General features: G+C 39.6%; 1 protein-coding gene across 1 annotated transcript in view; it reads right to left on the reverse strand.

Annotated features, from left to right (window-relative positions):
• LOC140226617 (condensin-2 complex subunit D3-L-like) overlaps positions 1 to 21,270 on the reverse strand; it is a 50,057-nt gene that overhangs the window by 24,358 nt on the left and 4,429 nt on the right. The window contains exons 3-16 of the mRNA XM_072307067.1: positions 20,728 to 20,889; positions 20,059 to 20,399; positions 14,992 to 15,125; positions 13,115 to 13,214; positions 11,876 to 11,994; positions 10,879 to 11,077; positions 8,664 to 8,733; positions 7,223 to 7,310; positions 6,074 to 6,224; positions 4,960 to 5,203; positions 4,092 to 4,177; positions 2,523 to 2,686; positions 1,746 to 1,931; positions 16 to 118 (exon numbers count right to left, since the gene is read on the reverse strand). Of these exons, the coding sequence (XP_072163168.1) occupies positions 16 to 118; positions 1,746 to 1,931; positions 2,523 to 2,686; positions 4,092 to 4,177; positions 4,960 to 5,203; positions 6,074 to 6,224; positions 7,223 to 7,310; positions 8,664 to 8,733; positions 10,879 to 11,077; positions 11,876 to 11,994; positions 13,115 to 13,214; positions 14,992 to 15,125; positions 20,059 to 20,399; positions 20,728 to 20,889 (2,147 nt within the window). The remainder of the gene's footprint in view (positions 1 to 15; positions 119 to 1,745; positions 1,932 to 2,522; positions 2,687 to 4,091; positions 4,178 to 4,959; positions 5,204 to 6,073; positions 6,225 to 7,222; positions 7,311 to 8,663; positions 8,734 to 10,878; positions 11,078 to 11,875; positions 11,995 to 13,114; positions 13,215 to 14,991; positions 15,126 to 20,058; positions 20,400 to 20,727; positions 20,890 to 21,270) is intronic.

A 21,270-nucleotide genomic window follows, 5' to 3' on the forward strand; every position in this document is an offset into this window, starting at 1 on the left:
GGATAAAAATCTTACCGTCGCATTGGCACCCTCCGTGTGAGTGGACAGTCCCCTGATAAGCAAGGGCGTAAGGAGCTTCTGCCTGGCCCACAGCCGACAAACCCGCTGGAAGTATACCCTGGATTGATGAGATCAACATGATGAGTTTACAACACCTCTTCAGGAGATACCTCAAGTCAAAATAAACATTTGTCAACCTTGAAGATTATATTGCAGTCAAATCAGATGCAACTTTTATATTCTCTTGTAAGACCTGAGAAAATATCTTAATTTTCAGGGAGCATTCTCCACAATCATAGAATTGGTAGGTCTGTGTCGATAAATCTCTGCACTACAATGACATTTTGTGGGTATGAGTACAATGAGAGAAGTTCAAGGAAACACAGGCATTACTGGATTTAAAGACCTAGTAGTAGGGGCAAACCATGAGAACTCAGCTGGCTTGACTCGGATACAACTGGTATTCGGAAATCCCCGTAACAAATTGTGTTCAGTTATTTACGCAGCACAAGCACGCAACCAAGGAATCTTGGACTGGAGTTTAAAGGGGATGTCTAGTAACTGATCAGTGGGAATCAGTGGGAATGCTGGGGGATGATTGTTCCAATCCTTGTGGGATTCATTTAAGAGTACATTATATATCTATTGTGTGAAAATTATTTGCTTCAAAATGGTCTCATATTCAAGTAATGTGCAGTTTAATGTTTCCACGTAAGCATGACTGTACAGTGACAGGGCCCCCTAGAAACATTGAACTGCACATTACTTGAATATGAGACCATTCTGAAGCAAATAATTTTCATACAACAATAGATATACATGTATAATGTACTCTTAAAGGACAAGTTCACCTTCATAAACATAAGGATTGAGAGAATGCAGCAATATTAGTAGAACACATCAGTGAAAGTTTGAGGAAAATTGGACAATTGATGCAAAAGTTAGGAATTTTTACAATTTTTGTAATGGAACTGCTGGACGAGGAGACTACTACAGCTCGTGATGTCATATGAGTACAACAGTATAAAGAAAATGTAAAGAAAATTCAACATATTTTCATCTTTTCGCATAATTAAAGAGCATTTGGCTTGCCTCTTTCTAAAGGTAGGGGGAATGACATTACCCATAACATATGTCGGTAACGAGTCAAGGGAATGTGTACTTTTTTCAAAAGATGAAATTTTGTGAAATTCTCTTTATATTTCCCTTATATTGTTGTACGCATGTGACATCGTACACTGCAGTAGTCTTATCATCCAGCGGTTACTACACAAAAACTTTAAAAATTCGTAACTTTTGAACGGATTGTCCAATTTTCCTCAAACTTTCAATGATGTGTTCTCCTAATATTGCTACATTTTCTCAATCCTTATGTTTTAATATGAAGGTGAACTTGTCCTTTAAATGAATCCCACAAGGATTGGAACAATCGTCCTCCAGCATTCCCACTGATTCCTACTGATCAGTTACTAGCCATCCCCTTTAACATTACAGATGAGCATATGCGTTATTGCACATACATGTACCAGTATCCGCTGACGGGCAATACTATTGTAGCAGGCTTGTGCTAGTTATGGTTTTCATTCAAGCGTATCCCTTTGGCAGCGAATGAAGATAGAGTTGACTGGATCAACCTTTTCTCATCCTCATGCAACTGGGTCTTGTACAGAGAAAAAGAGATACTATTGATGGAGGGCATATATTCTCAAAAAGGTCGTCCTGTCCACATGGTTCTCCTATCTTACCTCAGACTACAAAGTTCTGGCTGCATGAGCTGGGCCAGTAGACTCCACGCCAGGAGTTTCGCAGCTTCGGTTGCTCCTGGCCGACAGACTCCATCGAGGACCAGCTCCTGTAGCAGCTGGAGACACTTCTCGGAGGCGGACGATTCACGGTCCGACACCACGGGAAGGACTCCCTGGAGCCACACCCTGTGTGGGATGGTCACATGATGCATAGGATGGTCACATGATATATGGGATAGTCACATGATGTGTGGGATAGTCACATGATGTGTGGGATAGTCACATGATGTGTGGGATGGTCACATGATCAGCCCACATAAACATGACTGAAGAGAAGCAACACTGAAGAACTTCAGTCCTTTCGCGGATTTCATTTTTTGAGAAAAGAACACATTCCCTCGACTTGTTACTGATTCAAGGGTATGTTACTTATTCCTCCTGCTTTCTGAATGCCTTAAGTCAATTACTGTTTCATGATGCTAAAAAAAAAAGAGAAAATATATTTGATTTTTAAGAATATGTTTTAATATCGTTTTCTATACATCTGATTACAAAGGGCTGTAGTCTTCTCATCCAGTCACAACTGCACCAAAACTTTTAAAATTCAAAGATTTTGAATGAATTATCCAATTCTCCTCACCCTTCACTGATATGCTCTACTAACATTGCTGCATTCTCTCCATTAACGTTATAAATATTTGGGTTGCTTTCTCCCTTCGTATAAGATAAATGCGACTGAAGCAGAAGAGCATTCAGAAAATAACAATTCATCCCAACCTCTGCACCCTCTCATCTCTGGGGTTTTCTTTCAGCAGGCTGGTGAGGGAGTCTAAGGCCTGCTTGCGGACAGACAGGGCGGTGTCATGGCAACGCTCCCGCAGGATCTCCAGAAGCTGCAGGTCAAAGGTCATGCACTGCAGCTTGAAGACGTTCTCCAACGCCTGATAATGAGGAGAGAAACAATTACATGACTTGGGAGCTAAACAGACGACAATGAACTCTCAAAATAGATTGCCTTGTCAACATAATCTTTTGAAGAATGCCTTTTCTGAACACCCACTTTGTTCCCTAAATTTGTTGTAAACTCAAGAATCGCAATTCAACGATGAAAAGATAATTCTGAAGCAAGTTCCTACTAAACTTGATGTGTTAATAAGAAAGCTGCAATAGCGTAGAGATCATCTTGCACCAGCCATGTTGCCATCTTCTTGCTGCTTTGCAGTGACTGGATCACATGTTCATACAATGGTGGAACATGTACGTGTGAGCACACACACACATTAAGAACCTGAACATACATCACATGTACCTAAGCACAGTACACACATATGACATTATGGTACTCATTTTAAAGTCTTTTCATTTTCAGTAAAATGTTAAAAAATAAAACAAAAAGGGCATTATCTTACATTATATTTGGAACAATATTTATATAAAACTCTACTCACTTTTGAATAAATAAACTTTTTTATTTCATGAAAATTGTTTCGCTTATTACAGAGACTCCAACCCAAAGGACCTTCTGATCTGGAGATTCTCCCGCCTGAAACCCCTAGCAAATGGGAGACTCCAAGTTGATGTGTGCAAAGCGCGGAGTTCCTAAGGTTCTAGACGCTCTCTGGTGCTATCGAAGGCTTATTTTTTCAACATACAATAGCAATAAGTTAGAAATCCTTTCCAACGGGAGACACAGAGCCAGGGCGGGAGAAATTAAATCTCAAGCGGGAGAACGGGAGATTTTGCAAAAATGTGTTTTCGGCGGGAGATCTCCCGTCGAAAACGGTAGAGTTGGAGTCTCTGTTATTATTATGCTCAAATCTTAGAATGCAACAGCACCCTTCTGGTTCTCAGCTGACAAAATGCTTATTCTTGATTGAAATCTTTAACGGGCAATCCCTATCACGCCATATGGCACACATCCTCACTGTGCACTGACCTTAATGGCCCAATAGAAAGATGGCAATACGGCTGGGACCAAACGATAGAAAGGCGTCAAGTGTCCCATTTATACTAAGGGAAAGTCAGGTTCTGAAGCCTCCTTATCTAGCCTCGAGCAGTTTTTAACCCGATGAGGACGGTTTGATTTTGCTACAACACGATTTCACTTAGACAACTGCCAAAGTACACTTGGGACTCGTCCTCAACGGGTTAAGCTTTTTACCATGTACGTCAGGGCCTGGTTTGGCCAAATCTGAGTGGGTGGCCTGAGCAGTATAAACAGACAAATCACTTGTTTTTCAAAAGGGGTTTCAAAATGATTCGAGGAGGCTGCAGATTTTGGCTACAGTATAAATGGGGTATAGGATGCCGCTCTCAGACGATCTTTAGGTATCTAAGATGACTCACCTGCAGGGCTGCCTTCCTCACGCCCACCTTATCATCACAGACTCTCTGTTTCAGACACGACAGTAAGCTGCTGCTTCCTGCAAAACCTACAACAGTAATGACGACTGTATTAAAGACTTTGATCTTGATCAGATGAGTGTCTTCAAATTCAGGTGTATTTCATTATCATAGGTATCACAAAATCATTCAACCTGCATGTATTAGGTTTGATCTAGAAGCAATTTGCTGCTGCCTGCAAAACCTACAACAGTAGAATCACATAGCGATTGTAGCAAAGACTTTCATCTTGAACAGACGAGTGTCTTCAAATTCAGGTGTATGTTTCCAGCCATCACAAAATAATTCAACCTGCACGTATTAGGTTTAATCAACAGGTGGTAGATGTATTTGCTCATATTGGGGGGAAAAAAAAGTCAATACTAGAAAAGGGCATTAAATAAAATTTCTCTAGAATAACCCAATTTTTAGGTTGCTGCACTGTGCACTGTGACAGAGAGAGAGAGAGAGGGAGAGAGAGAGAGAGAGGGCAACTACTCCCCACCTATGTATAAACACACCTCATGAAATAGATCTTCAAAAGAGTCAAGAAAACTATAACATGGCTGTCTTTCAGTAATTTATTCTAATGTTTCTTTCAATGCTTACGGAACAATGTCAAGCATTTTCTTCTTTTCTTTTCTTTTTTTTTTTAATCGGAATGATAACATACAGTGTAAATATACATGCTTACACGAAGCAACAATATAAATGCAGCCTGTATCAAGTAAGTTAAGACAAGCAAAAGTTATTTCTCTCTAACAATTTTTTTCTAAGCTTTGAAAGCCCATGACTAAGATTCTGTGATTACATGACTCTGCCCTTTGGTTACCTTCTCCATTCTCTTCTCCAAAGAAGAGAGCTGGGGACCCTCCCATCAGGTTTCCGGGGGTGGCCCCCTTCTTTGGTTCGGAGGGACGCTCCTCTGGCTCGGCCTCCTGTGCGGTCTCAATGCTCATCTCTTGCTGTCCTTCTTCACCAGCTGCCTTCCCACAATCCATTGCTGCCGTCCCACCATCCTTTGCAGCATCCTCGTCACTTTCAGAGGTCTTCTCTGGTTGCACAGTAGCAGGCCCCTATTAAACATCAGAAATACTTTGCTTATTACATACAAGAAATAATGCATCCACTCAGAAAATATCTCTGGTTGGATGCGTTCAAATTTCACCTATATGTTATATCGATTTTTAAGTTGCCATCTAGGCTCCTCTACCTATCGTTGTATGCCTGGCAGAACGACACGGACACATGCAATCCAAGGATGGTGTGCCCGGCAAAACGATGAGAGCGCATGCCAGGTGCGTGTTATACTTTCACGCCTCGTTCCTGCTGGGCATACAACAATGTTATGCCAACTGTAACTGCAAAGAGAGAACATCCATGACTGTAAAACAAGGAATGTTTGCATTCATTTTAATTTCGCAAATTTTGTGAGAGCCAAGATTCACGAAATCAAAATGCATGCGAAAGTTCGTGTCTACACACATTGATTGTTAGAGGCAAATCGTGAAAATTTTATGCCGCAAAAAAGCTGTCGGCTCCAATTCACGAAAATTTCATGCCGCGAAAATATCGTGTTTTACAGTATGTCTTTGCCTCTGCTCCCTGGACAAAGAGGAAAAAGTTTGAATTGGGACTGACATTTGATCTTATTGATAAGAGCTCCTGATTAGCCTTCCATCTTGTTCGAAATCTCATACCATCGCTTTCGTGACCATTCCCTATGTGCAACGCTACACACTGGCACTGGCCCGGCGGTCCCTGACCAGTACAAATCACTGTCGGACCAGTAACTTCTTCACGAACGGACCAGTAAAAAAAAATTGAAAGACTGGGTACCTACTGGTCCGACGGACAGGTTGGACCAGTAGAAAAAATGGGTTAGTGCGCAGTCCTACTATTTGTATACCAGGATCTCCACAGCAGGAGGCCTCACTCCAACCAACCTGATCCTTGACCGCCTCCGTAAGCACCATGATGGGAGTGACACCGGTCTTGGATGTCGGAGCGGACAGCATGCTACCGATGGACTGACCGGCTCCCTGGCCAGCGAGGGCGGTAAACTGAGCGAAGCAGGAGAGGGCCTTGGCTCGGACTCTGTTTGGAATCAATTAAAACAAGATGGTAACTGGTATCTACTTTACAAGAAAAATGTCCCTCTGGTGACTTGCAGGGTAACTGTCAATTTGGGGAAAGAATGGCGATAAATGCAAGATGCTACCAAACATAACTTACCCCCTTCTTGCTTAGAGCAACTGTTGAGGTCTGAAACTTATTCAAATTTATATGCTTGCATTAGGATTTTTTTCTTTTTTAACTAATGGTCAAGTTGCCTTCATTGGCCTAAATACACACAAATTGTTCAGGGTTTGGGAGGTAGCCATGATAAAAAAAAGAAAAAAAAAGAAGAATCATGGGCATAACTAGTATAACTGCCCAAGTTTGTACATGTATGCTCATGATTTTTTTTTCTTTTTTTTATCATACATATAGTTTTTCACGAATATCCATACCCTTCATGAATATAAGATATTCTCAAACTGTAAAACAATGTTAAAAATATTCTTGTTTCCCAAGAAAATATTAAATATTTTCATTAACATTAAGAGGCTGGTTGCACTCTGTATAAAATCCTAGAAAGTTTTCACATTTCACTCATGTTTCATCTTCACACTATATATTGAGTTGAAAATTTTTGAGTCAACTGTACATGTCATAAAATGGAGTCTGTACTGACAATTTTTTAAGTGGCTAAATTCACAATAAAGAACCAAAGAAATATGATTACCCTCTATGGAGATGATATACAGCCATACCTGATACAAGAACTCATATTTTTGCAGGATGTAAAATAAAAAAAATATTAGTCAGCTCACAGACTTTGCAGAAAAATAAAAACACTACGAAACATACTGCATATGATCATCATATTCTAAGTCTTGGTCAAGTCCTCTGAAATTTAAATTGATTGAAGTTTATCCTGTTGAGGACGGACTAATTTTGCTACAACATGCATATTATAGACACCTGCCCTAGTATACTCGGGACTCGTTCTCAACGGGATAATTGTGAGGAGAGGAGACACTGAAACTTACGTAGGAGCCTTATCGGAGCAGCGGGATATCATGATGTCTAGAAGGAATCGGTGGGACAAAAACTGCTGCTGCTCCGTTCCAGCTTCACCTAACGGGAAGAAAGAACATCAGAGAGAAAGAAAGAAAGAAAGAAAGAAAGAAAGAAAGGAAGAAAGAAAGAAAGAAAAAAAAGGAAGAAAAAAAGAAAGAGAGAAGAAAAAAAGAGAAAAAAGAATGAAAGAAAGTGAACAGAAAGAGAGAAAGAAAGAAAAAAGTAAGAGAGAGAAAAAGAAAAATGGAAAGAGAGAAAGAAAGGAAGAAGCAAAGAAAGAAAGAAAGAGACAAAAGAAAAAGAGACAAGAGAGATAATAAAACAGAGAGACAGAAAAATGTGAGTCGACACAGAGAGAACACTGATGAGAGAATCAAGAATAATATTACTAGAAAGAGCTCTTTTGATTTATATAATGTATTGAAATAAAATTTCTGAAACGGAGATGGTCAATGTTGAGCGCAAAAATTATCAGCCTGTCTATGATAAATTTACAACTTTTAATTAGTATATATTTTGTATTAAAAGATAATAATGATAATGGAGTCAAAAGGGGCCTGAGCTTTTTATCCCAGCAGAATCTTCATCAGAGGGAAAATGACAAACAGGCAGGGAAAGCAATCACATATAAGGACTACACACAACAAGAACAGACAGGGACAGGCTGGGTACACAGAACAAAGAAAACAAAAGGGGGGAGGTGGAGGTCATGGGTAAGGAGCCCAACAGGTAAAGGGAGGGGGATTTAAGGAGGAAGGTGGACAGACAAAAGGCAGAGGAGGGTCAGTGATGATCCTAAGGACCATGGGGCAACCTTTGAAGGATAAGGATGAATGGGGAGGCAACATCAAACAAGATAAGGAACAACAGAGGAACAAAAGAAAGGAAAAGAGTGAAATAGCAACAGCAAGAGTGGGGATGGGGCTGAGCAAGCAGCAAGCCCTAACCTGGTGTACCAAGAAGATGTAACAAAAAGACAGTGAGAGTCAACCAACAAATGCAAGTTATCAAACACATCAAAGTGTATATAAAAAAAAAAATGATAATTATGATAAGCAGAAACTGTTTAATGCATCTAATCACCATAACTAAAAAAAAGAAATTTAAATAAATAAATTGCCCTCTTTTTGTGAGACAGAAACCTTTATCTTCCAAAATACATTGCAATTTTAAGGATCAGTAATATGTGTGTTTAACAGATCCCATTAAAGAGCTTGTGGAAGATTCTGCAACCAAAATGAACATTAGTTTATCCTCAAAAACAGAGCTCAAATGAAAGTCACAGTTTCATTCTAGGACATACGAAAACAAACAGTAAAAAGCATAAAGAGAATCCACAGCACCAAACAACAGACAAGCTACATCTACAGCTTGATGTGCTCAAACAAGAAGGTAAGATGAACAATATACCTGTAGTTTGTCTCTCAGGTCTTTCCAACAAGGCACTCACCACCTCCAAGGCAAAGACTCGGTAGCTGATCTACACAAGGACACAACAAAACTCACATTAATAAACAAATCGAGATCAATCAATAATCTCAGCCTGTGCATATTTATAATGGAGATCAGAGCGGAATAGAGTACCAAAGTGATGATGTTTAAGTCTTCAGTAATAGCTTGGGTTGAAACCAGAGGCGAGCATAAAAACTCAGGCCAGGTGAGGTTGCTTAGAACCAGTTTGCATGTCGATAAGTGGCTAAGTGGCTATTGTAACTGTATTTGTAGTATGTGTACATGTAATAAGGCTCACCTTTTTGCATCTGTTTAACCCATTGAGGACGGACTGCTTTTGCTACAACACGCATTTCCCATAGACACTTGTCCGAGTATACTAGGGACTCGTCCTCAACGGGTTTGTGAGTGATTATTGTATGGTATTGTTTTGTCTCGTTTGTACATATTTACATCAAGAACACGCAATTCAGCCTCTGGGCTGCTTTGTATTTTCCTTTTGATGAAATAAACCAAGATCTATCTATCTATCTATCTATCCATCCATCTATCTACCTATCTATCTATCTATCCATCCATCTATTCTATCTATCTATCTATCTATCTATCTATCTATCTATCTATCTATCTATCTATCTATCTATCTATCCATCCATCTATTCTATCTATCTATCTATCTATCTATCTATCTATCTACCTACCTATCTATCTATCTATCTATCTACCTATCTACCTACCTATCTATCTATCTATCTATCTACCTATCTATCACACCACAATTTGGTACTTGATTAAATTGAAGGGTTTGAAATTGATGGAAGTAGCTTGAGATTACAATATCTTAAAGCCCTTCATGCTAAATATCACACTAGACAAAAGTGAATGTAAAAAACAAATGTGACATTGACTGATGTGCCATGATAAAAAATAATCTCCTACTAAGGTACACAAGAGACATCTTTATTTTTGAAAGAAATAAGAATTCAAAGGACCCTGTATCTTTTCAGGGATTAATGCATTAGGTCTTTGAGTTTTGATCAGATGTGTGCTTCAGTGTTACACAAGAGCTCAGTGGAGAGTAAAAAACTCATCTGAGCTTCAAATCAATTTTAATCAAGCTTCCTGCTGTGTCTGTCTGTGCCATGGTATTTACTTCATTGTACTATCATTTCAGGAGAGCCTTACAAACAATCATAAGTTTTTGTTACCTTGTTACCTTTTAAAGGGATTGTATAGTTTTGGTTGAGACCTAATTTCAGGTTTCAGACATTTTTTTTTTTTGTGTGTGTGAGATAATGAGAAACCTCTTATGAAATATAAAAGAGCATGTAACTCTATGATGAATTAAACGTTTATTTGATGAAAATGGTTTTGAAATGGCTGAGATATCAAAAACAGAGCAATTCTAATAAAGTGTGGGACCCACACTTTATTACGAGCCCTTTGTTTTACTTTGTTTTTGGATGTTTCAGTCATTCCAAACCCGATTTTCATCAAATAAACTTTGAATCCCTCTTAAAATGGTATGCTCTGTACTATATTAAACGTGTTTTCCTGGCATCTCACAAAAAGTTAAAACCCCAATTCTCATCTCAACCAATACTGTACCATCCCTTTAAAGTACTGACATTAAATACAAACTACATGTACTCATCCTATATAGACATAATATTGAAATGTAGTGTTTTAATTCTCAGGAAGTCTAGCCTGTTCCCCCTTACATATCTTTTTAATAACTCCGCATAACCTCAGATGTCCTGGCAAACCTCCCAGTATTCATATTGAAAATTCAGGATGTGTTCCTTCATCCCCAAAACATACAGTCAGTGTTATAAATGAACAATATTGTGATGAGATTCTTTTTAAATCCAAGCAATCAGAAATCCGGTAATATCACAAAGCTAATCATTCCAGCTAGGTCCAGATAAATGGCAATATCTGCATGATATAATACTGACACTGAATATATGACTACTCATAAGGTAGAGGTGCTGAGTGATACATTAGAGAAAGAAATAGTGGTGGCAAGTTAGGAATAAGAAAGCAAATACAATGTATTCTATTGCAAACTCATTTGATCATTTGGTGGTCTGTAATGAAGATAGCCTCACAATCAAATGTGAAGGATAACTACCAATAATGCCAGAAGGGGATCAAGGGGTGGGGGACCCACCTTGGCGTTCTTGGAGTAGAGGTAGAGCCACTTGACGAAGCTGGCCTCAGCTTCAGGGGGAACTCCGGCCAGCAGTCTGGCGATGGTGTGGGATACCCTCGTCCGATACTCCACCTTGTCTGGAACTTTGACGCACATGTGCTGCATGAGAACCCGTATGCAGGGCAGTGCTTTCTCCCCCAACTGATTATTCATGTGACTAAAACAAAGCACAGCAAAGTCAACTAAGTCAAGGCCAACATCTACAGATTCAAAAGAAACCACAGCCAAAATATAAATGTGGAGTCAGTGAGAACAGCAATATTAGATGAACACATCTGTGAAAGTTTGAGGAAAATCAGACGCTCAATTCAAAAGATGTAAATTGTTAAATGTTTTGTTACAGTCATCACTGGATAAGGAGACAACTACACTTTAAAATTCATAACTTTTGCATCGATTGTCCGATTTTCTTCAAACTTTCACTGATGTGTTCTACTGATATTTCTGCTTTCACTCAATCCAAATTTACATTTGGGCTTTAGTTTCCTCTAAGTCAGAGTGGTTTAAAGTAGCCTTTGAGCAGATCAAATAATGACACTAAAAAGAAAGAAAAAAAAAGTCTTTCATATAGTGCCCTTTCATTAAAATACTGATCAAAGCACTTTACCAAGTATACCTGTCGTAATAACAAGCTCAAGGAAAAATAGGAACTTTTTCAGAATACATCTATCACACTTGCATTTTATTTGGTGATAACTTTATTGTAAAATCAAGGAAGCTTTCATATTCTTCTTTCAGAATGTGAGGAAATTGTTTATCTTTCAGGAAGCTTTGGACAGAATCAATGAGATATGATAGCCCTGTCATTATACAGCATTGCATTTAGCTATGAAAGAGGAGATGGATTTTGTTACATTTTCCACAATTGTAGTTTCTTTGCGTGATATTTTATCCTTGGGAATGGGCTAGCATGGGGGAAAACAAATCAAAAACAGACACAAAGAAAAGGTCAAACCTCGCAAATGCTTCGGCATGGTCTTTCATCAGCTGGATGTGCTTTGGAATGGTCGTCAAGGCAACCGACCGATTTTCACCAATCAGCATCAGGATGTTGGGCAGGAGGTGATTGAAAACCTGGGATGGTAACCAATCAGAGATCGGAATGTGAAAGGGACTGAAGAGCAAAGAAATAATCAAGGGTAGAAAGAAATAATCACACGGCTATGGCTTGGATTGTTTAATATCTACAATTGTAAATTATGCCGGGTGAAAGTTTTTACTTTGCTCTTCTAGATGACTTCAAAGAAAAAAAAAAAAAAAAAAAAAAAAACTACTACTGCTAGGTTTGTTGCAATTTATTGAAAGTCCTTCATGATCAATACCTATTATTATAGGAAGTGTATTTCTATTAAAGGACAAGTTCACCTTCATTAACATAAGGATTGAGAGAATGTAGCAGTATTAGTAGAACACATCATTGAAAGTTTGAGGAAAACCGGACAATCCGTTCAAAAGTTATGAATTTTTGAAGTTTTTGTGCAGTCACCGCTGGATGAGAAGACTACTGCAGTGTATGATGTCACATGCGTACAACAATAGAAGGAAAAAGAGAATTTCACAAAATTTCATCTTTTGAAAAAAGTACACATTTCCTTGACTCATTACTGACATATATGTTATGGGTAATATTATTCCCATTGCCTTTAGAAAGAGGCAAGTCAAGTGCTCTTTTATTATGCGAAAAAAGTGAAAATATGTTGAATTTTCTTTACATTTTCTTTATACTGTTGTACTCATATGACATCACGAGCCTTAGTAGTCTCTTCATCCACGGTTCCAACACAAAAATTTTAAAAATTCATAACTTTTGCATCGATTGTCCAATTTTCCTCAAACTTTCACTGATGTGTTCTACTAATATTGCTGCATTCTCTCAATCCTTATGTTTATGCAGGTGAACTTGTCCTTTCAGTATTATTATAGGAAGCATATTTCTGCTATTTTTTTTTCCCTTGTTGACAAATAAACAATCAATAGCCATCTTTATTAACCATTGTAGTTCATCAATATCTAATGAGTAATTAACTTACTTTTTCATCTTTGCTCATGGGATGTGTTTAAATAATAAACAAACAAAAAAGAAAGAACAAAAGTGTTTCTTGGTAATGGAGGGGAGGAGGTTGGGTTGAAATGGTAACAAGATATAGGCAACAACTAAGGCCATTCCAGCTGACCAAAGCCGGCTGACACTCACCATCCTAAGCATCTGGGAAGGGTCGCCATGGGAACCAGAGCAGAGCGCCTCCATGCCAAGAAAGGCGAGATGACTGATGCTGTATGCTTCATCCAGGGAACTGTGAGAAGAGAAATTATTACATAATGATGGCAGAGAAGCTTTTTTTTCTGTTTTGAATGAAGGTCTCACTGAAGTCCCTTAACCCTATTCTAACTGGGGGGGTCAAATTGACCCCCCCCCCTCGATGTTTCGCGCCACGATTCCGCAACGCGCAAAGATTTTGCCGGTCGTTTCAGGACTTTTTTCATTGAAGTCTTCCGCATATTTTGAGACCAAATTTGTGACGTCCGGGTACACCATTCTGAAGTTACGTAATGTTATGCATATGCATGTCAACCCGAAAACAGCTCAAATTCATGACATCGTGTGCAAATTGAATGCAAATTGTGTTTTTGGTTAAATTGATATAAATTAGATTATTTCAACTTCTAACCATTGAAATTAATCAATTCTAGTGTAGATAAGCCTGAAAAAGTGCCTACAACAAATTTTGGCAAAAAAACAATAGAAAACAAAAGGTCAAAAAACAATAAATTACATAAGAAATTAACAAAACAATAAAAAACAAAAGAAATAGATCTTGATTGTGCTATTTTTTTACATGAAAATTGTTTGATATGTCTTGAGGAATTCTGACACAAAAATTTAGCAATACTTCAGTCTTTTTAATGGAGTTATAGGTGAAAATATGATTTCATGCACAAATTTGCATAATTAATTTATTAAAAATAGAAAGGCAATATTTTTCCATTGTATGACCATGTAATCTTGTAGTTGACATCCAGCTCTATCTTCAGGCAAAATTTCATGGCGATCGCGCGATCAGTGGTCGAGATCTGAAGGGGGGGGGGGGGTCAAATTGACCCCTCCCCCCCCCCCCCCCCCAGTAAAAACTTGGTCTCAAATAGCCCAGTTAGAATAGGGTTCAATATGGAAGTCAAGAAAAAATGTAAAATATATGATTTCATACAAAACTTGAAAATTTGGCACATGTACAAATATTAAAAAAACGTCACCACCTACATTGTAATGTCCAACATTAACCTGTTGAGGACGAGTCTCGAGTATACTGGGGCAAGTATCTATGGTAAATGCACGTTGTAACAAAATCAAACCGTCCTCAACAGATTAAAAGCCAAAAAAAATGTTTTAAAAAGTGCAAACTTTCATCATTTTCATTGTACGTTTGCAGTATAAAGTCTTTACAATACTAGAATGGAGTTGTTCAAGTTTTATTTTTCTGCCAGCATAATGCTCACATTCTGCGCATTTCATGACACTGACATAATGACCTCTTGGGGTCTTCTATCAATGTGACAGATTATACAACGCCTAATTAGAATGTAGCTATCTTATTGGTCGATTGCCCATCACATCACATTTAGTTAAAAGTTCCATCACACGCTGTGGCTGTCTGCAGTGCAATTTCGTTTTGAGCAAAAGTGGATAGCGCATGGTCAACGTCACCCATTTCCATTGACTCCCATGTTAAACTCAAGACTGACTCGAAGTTTTTGTTCCATTGCACGGCTCTAATGTCACAATAAACAAACATTTGCCACCCGCACTCAACAATTACAAGTGAGTTATGAGTGGTTTTGCAATGTGAATGATTGATATCTGCATCTTTCCCATCCGTCTCTTACAAAATTTGCAGCAGAAAATCTGCAGATTCTTTTTCTGAAACTTTCTGCTTTTGTGATGGATTTTAGGATGCTAGGTATATCTTTTTCTAGAGTCGAACAATAAAGAGCATACCATTTTTAGATGAATTTCTGTCAGCCGAGGATATATCAAACTCCTGTTAGAATGAATGGAATAAAGAGAAAACTTACATGTTGTTGCCAAAGGTGTCGTCCCAGGCCTGCTCAGTCGGGGTACGACTGACCTCCGCCAAACGCATCATGACATGGTCGATGATCTGATCTGAGCTCTTCAATGGAACACTTCTCAGCATGTAGACAACCTCCTACGTAGCGCAGTTCAGGCAAGCACAAAATAAGGGGGGGGGGGGAGGAGTTTGAAGAAACTGCATAAACAACAGCTCATAGAAGATATCTTTTGACCTCTGCACGCATTAAAAAAAAACTAGAAATGTCGCTTTGGCGACTGGTATGCCTCCGCCATAATGCATGATTTTCCCAATAGGTCTAGATAGTACATGTGGACACTGTGTGATTACATTTTCATAAAATTGGCAAAATATTGGAATGACAAGTTTGTCACAAATGTGTTGAATGTTCACCTTCCTTGACGTAGGTTTAATTGGATGAATAAGAGGGCATGTACAGTATCTAGGGATTTAAGGACTTTAACTTGACTTTGACCCATTCATACATTTAGGCATTGAGTAATTTTCAAGGTACAGGTGTGGAGAAAAAGTGAAATTTCTGAATTGAATAGTAAATTGTTACCATTTTCATCTGGCCCTTGACCCTAAAATTCATAAGATAATTACTTTCAGGTAGAACATGCATAATATGTACTAAGTTTCAAGGTAACTTGAGCCACTTCCGAGATATGGAGGAAAAAGTTAGTTCAGCACTTTCACTTGATCTTTGACCTTTTGACCTTTGAGGCAAAAAGAGAAAAAAAAAAACTTTCCAGAGAATTTCCATTAGGTTACACACGCATGCACCAAGTGTAAAAAAATAACCCTGCTGGCATTGCATAAATATGAGGGTAATAGTAAAATTTTGAAGTCTTGCACTTGACCTTTGACCCCTGACCTTTGACCCCATGAACCCTACATTCTCTAGATAATCACTTCCAGTCAGTACATGTATATACTATGTTCCATGAAGATACTTTGAACAATTTTCCAAGGTACGGAGAAAAAAAAGAAGTTTTAATATTTTTACTTGACCTTTTGACCTTTGACCTCATGACCCAAACTTTCACCAGAGAATCTTTATTGGGTAATACATGTATACACTAAGTTTCAAGAAAATCTCTTCAGGCATTCAATAGATATGGTGGAAATAGTGAAATTTTATGTATTTGACCCTGACCTTTTGACCTTTGACCTCATGACCCAAACTTTCACCAGAGAATCTTTATTGGGTAATACATGTATACACTAAGTTTCAAGAAAATCTCTTCAGGCATTCAATAGATATGGTGGAAATAGTGAAATTTTATGTATTTGACCCTGACCTTTTGACCTTTGACCTTTGACCTCATGACCCAAACTTTCACCAGAGAATCTTAATTGGGTAATACATGTATACACTAAGTTTCAAGAAAATCTCTTCAGGCATTCAATAGATATGGTGGAAATAGTGAAATTTTATGTCTTTGACCCTGACCTTTTGACCTTTGACCTTGAGCATGTGCACCCAAAAGTTGATAGGCACAACTTCACCCCCTAATACACATACTGTAAAAGTGGAAATTTTCGCGGTGTTGATATTTTCGCGCATTTCGCGCAACCAGAAACTAGCGCGAAAATAAAAACACGCGAATATTTTTGCTTGCCATACGTTCCTGTGCGTGATGTCTTGATTCCGCGGAATTAAAAACACGCGAAACTCTTCTGACCCGGCCTAGCGCGAAAAATTAGTCCCGCGAAAATATCCACCTTTACAGTACATGCCAAGTTTCATTAGGATACCTCAACAGGTTTTGATAGTTACCTTGTCCACAAAATTCATTACGGACGGACGGAAGGACGGACGGACGGACGGAAGGACGGACGGACGGACGGACGGACAACCCGAAAACATAATGCCTCCGGCACCACTTCGTGGCGGAGGCATAAAAATCACTTTAATACTGACAAAAGCAGAACTTTCCACATGAATAATTTTTCGCACTCAGCCAGGTAGGATGAATTTCGTGTGATTTTATATAGAGGGTTGGTCGCAATCGAGCCAGCACTTCAAACAGCTGAGTGCAACACATACTATGGTAAAAAGGTAACAGGTCCACATCAAAACAGCAAACTCACTCAAGCTACATGACTAGGGAGAGTGAAAAAAAAAATATATACCTACTGTACCTTGAGATCAAATATTAACAGCAAAAATTGGTGCGCACCGGTTTCATGGCATGTAAAATGCGCAATAACTTCTACACCATGAAATTGTCCACTTTCATAGTTACATGACAGGATGGCGGTGGAGGGGAAAAGATTAAAGACATTTTGTTGCAACTATCACCAGTTATGTTCTCTGCAATAAACATCACAATTGTGCCAAGATCTTCTATGCCATGGACATACAGGATCCTAATGCATTTGCTCCATTTGTGTCCCATGGCATTTTTAATCACTAACCACATACAGTTAAACTCGCCTAAGTCGACATCGCATATGTCGAATAATCGCGCAAGTCGATGATTTTAAAAAGTCCCGATTTTTCCCCATTGACTTACGTGTAATAATTCACTCACAAGTCGAATTTTGTAAGTCGAATACTCGCCTAAGTCGATGAAATTCCAAGAACACTTTCACGGAAAAACCATTAAATTCACTGTGCCTAAGTCGAATAAGATTTTATTGTGCAATAAATCACTGTCAAAATCACGAGACGCCAGTTTTTGTTTACATAAGAACTAGCCCGACCAGACAGGTGACAAAAAAATGATCTAAAGTATCAAAATTCAAAGCCATCGCATGCGATTGTTGAACTCTCTTCGTGTTTGGAGGTCCGCTGGTACAGCCCTGTCGCGCTAGCGCTACGTACGTACGTACAGCGCGACTGGGCTGTGTATAGTCTGTGTATGTTTGCAATCTGCGCTGTGCAGTGGATGGATGAAGCTGCTGAGTTTTCAAAGCGGAAAGTAGGGGGAAAGTTACGGGCACAGGTAAATCAGAAGTACACCACTACATGCATTTCAAGCCACGGTATGGTAAACTGGAATCAATCACTGCTCAAATATCGTTCATATTCACTTCCCCAAGGTTTAACGAGGGTGTAAAGTAATCCGACCTGTGCCAATGCTAATGCACTGTCCATGCAAAGTTAGCCGCGGCGCTGCCGGGCGACCCGGCCCGTGCTGCGGCACACCTCTCCAGCTCTCGGCTCCAGAGTAGACAACATACACGTACATTATACATAATGTACGTGTGGTGTGACTGTTGTTAAGTCGATTTTTTTCGACTTACGCACAAGTCAAAACTCGCCTAAGTCGATGTGTTTTGCTCAGTCCCAAGAAGATCGACTTATGCGAGTTTAACTGTATCACCCCGTTTACAGTGCGATGCTCGGCCGGGAGCCCAGCCCCGCTTCAGTGTAAACGCGCAAAAGGCCAAATGCGAGGCCAAAATTGGCCTCGCATTTGGCCTCGCTCTGGAGGTGGTCTTGGCCGCGGCTGAGCCGCGGCCGAGCCCTGCCTCTTCTTGGTGTAAACGCAAACTGGGCCAAATGCGTGGCCAATTGCGCGGCCAATTTTAGTCTGGCTTCCAAACCCTCTGCCTGTATCTTTCGCTATTCAGGATATTAACCCCCTCAACGTCGAACACTAGTATAGTTTAACCCTATTCTAACTGGGGGGGGGGGTCAAATTGACCCCCCCCCTCGACATTTCGCGCCACCATTCCGCAACGCGCAAAGATTTTGCCGCGGCGTTTTGTGACTTTTTTCATTGAAGTCTCCCGCATATTTTGAGACCAAATTTGCGACGTCCGGGTACACCGTTCTGAAGTTACGCAATGTTTTGCATATGCATGTCAACCCAAAAACAGCTCAAATTCATGATTTTGTGTGCAAATCCAATGCAAATTGTGTTTTTTTGTTTAATTGATATGAATTGGATTATTTCAACTTTTAACCATTGAAATTAATCAATTCTATTGTAGATCAGCTTGGAAAAGTGCCTGCAACAAATTTTGGCAAAAAAACAATAGAAAACAAAAGGTCGAAAAAACAATAAAATACATAAGAAATTAACAAAACAATACAAAACAAAAGAAACTGACTTTGATTGCGCTATTTTTTTATAAGAAAATTGTTTGATATGTCTTGAGGAACTCTGACACAAAAATTTAGCAATCCTTCAATCTTTTTAACGGAGTTATAGGTGAAAATATGATTTCATGCGTTAATTTGCATAATTAATTTATTAAAAAATATAAAATCAAACTTTTTCTATTGTATAACCATATAATCTTGTAGTTGACATCCGGCTCTATGTACAGGCAAAATTTTGCGGCGATCGCGCGATCGGCGGCCGAGATCTGAAGGGGGGGTCAATTTTGACCCCCCCCCCAGTAAAAACTTGGTCTCAAATAGCCCAGTTAGAATAGGGTTAAGGTGGTTTTGTCCTGCAAAGGATTTTTTCCTTCGGCAAAGGCCTTTGCCCGAACGGCGACAAAGTCGCCACGGAATTCATTTGGCAAAGGGTCTGAAAACCAGACAATACCAAATTGCGTTTGTTTACAAGCAGAGCGCCACTACGACAAAATATTGAAAGGTTTGAATCAAAAGCGCGGCCGAGCCCGGCAGTGTAAACGGACAAAATTGCGAGGCTCGGCCGCGCAATTGAGCCCGGCCCTGCACTGTAAACGGGGTCCAAGTTCACTATTACCTATAAAATTATATCTTTGGGGTTGATTCTCTCTTTATGGCTCAAAATCCTTAAAATGCAGGATGACATGAGGGAGGGATATTTGTCTCTCTCCCATTACAACAAACAAAAACAATCTTCTAGTGAGTTACCTGGGAACCGTATCGGGGCAATTACCCAAAGAGGCAATTACCCTCTTCCCCCCCCCCCCCCCCCCCCCCCCCCCCCCCCCGGCTAAATACTGGTTAGTGGTAAATTTAGAGTAAATATTAGGGTTAGGTTAGGGTTAGGATTAGGTTCATGATTAGGATTAGGATTAGGGCCAGGGGAAGGTTCTGGGGTAATTGCCCACAGGGTAATTGCTCTAGACCCACCTAGACACAACTCCGACTTACCTTGCTAGCATGAAGAATAGCCCTCTGGATGCGATCCACCTCTTGTGTTGTCAAGGCAACCACTTCTTCCTCTTCATCATCATCATCATCATCATCACTTCCCTCCTCCCCCCGTCTCTCACTAGAGGCATTTTGCGAGGCGGCTCCTCCGGTGTTCAGCCTTCGAGACTTTGCACCCTGACCCTTTGACCCCTGACCCTGGCTGCTAGCTGGTCGCTGCTGACCACCCTTCTTAGTCTCCGCCCTCTTTCTCTTGTTGCTCTCTGATCTGGGCCACAGCTTGAAGGTGTTGAGAGCCTTCTCAAACAGCATGGGCTGTTGCACACGGTAGGCACCACTGCCTGAATGGAAGAAAATGTATATTCCGCAGTCCCACCTACTAAAATATGTGCTGGAATTACAGGTACCTGGAACGGTCTAATAATTGGTGGAAGGGCTAGGTTCAGAAAGTCACATTTGAACAGAAGCATTATAAGATGACCAGCAATGCCTGTCAACATCAACTGATTATCAAATACTAATCCCTTGTGATGGAAAAGAAATAGAATAATTATGCTACATTTTTTTTTTTTTTATACACAGAGACAAAGCACGACATTGTATCATAACAGGAAATCACACCTCTGATTTCATTAAAAAGAAAAAGGTAAAGTAGGATTAATTGCAAACCTGGAATTTCTAACAGCAGGATGTAGAGATGGCCTGCTGTAATTGCCAGCTCTCTTTCTAACGCCGTTGAGGTCAGGCTGTCAACCCCGTCAATGAAATAGTACAGTCCGGCCAGCAGGGAACGAGGTACAATGCCATTCTCACAGAGCACATTCCAAAATCCTTGGGGGGGAGGGGGGGAGTGGGGGGAGAATATCAGATGAATTTAAAGAGATAAATGTAAACTCAATTAGCAGCTCGCAAAAATATTACCTCTTGCATTAAGAGTACATCAAATACCTTGAAGGTGGAAAACCACCAAGATATTTCTCTGTAAAGGAAGTGAGACTTCTGTTTCAGTGTGTCACTATGGGTCTCCATTAAACATTGAACCACTCATCATCCTTGTTCAGTGTACTCCTATTACGTTTTGGGTTTCTCAGTTAATACCTGTTTCTGCTCAAGGACCACAATAAATTCAACAAGTCTATACATAGTAGTGATTAGTACTATCGATTTATGTACTGCATGAAGTAAAATTAAAATTGTCTGGAATGTCCCATT

The sequence above is a fragment of the Diadema setosum genome, chromosome 3, assembly GCF_964275005.1.
Source record: "Diadema setosum chromosome 3, eeDiaSeto1, whole genome shotgun sequence".
NCBI classification, from domain to species: Eukaryota; Metazoa; Echinodermata; class Echinoidea; order Diadematoida; family Diadematidae; genus Diadema; species Diadema setosum.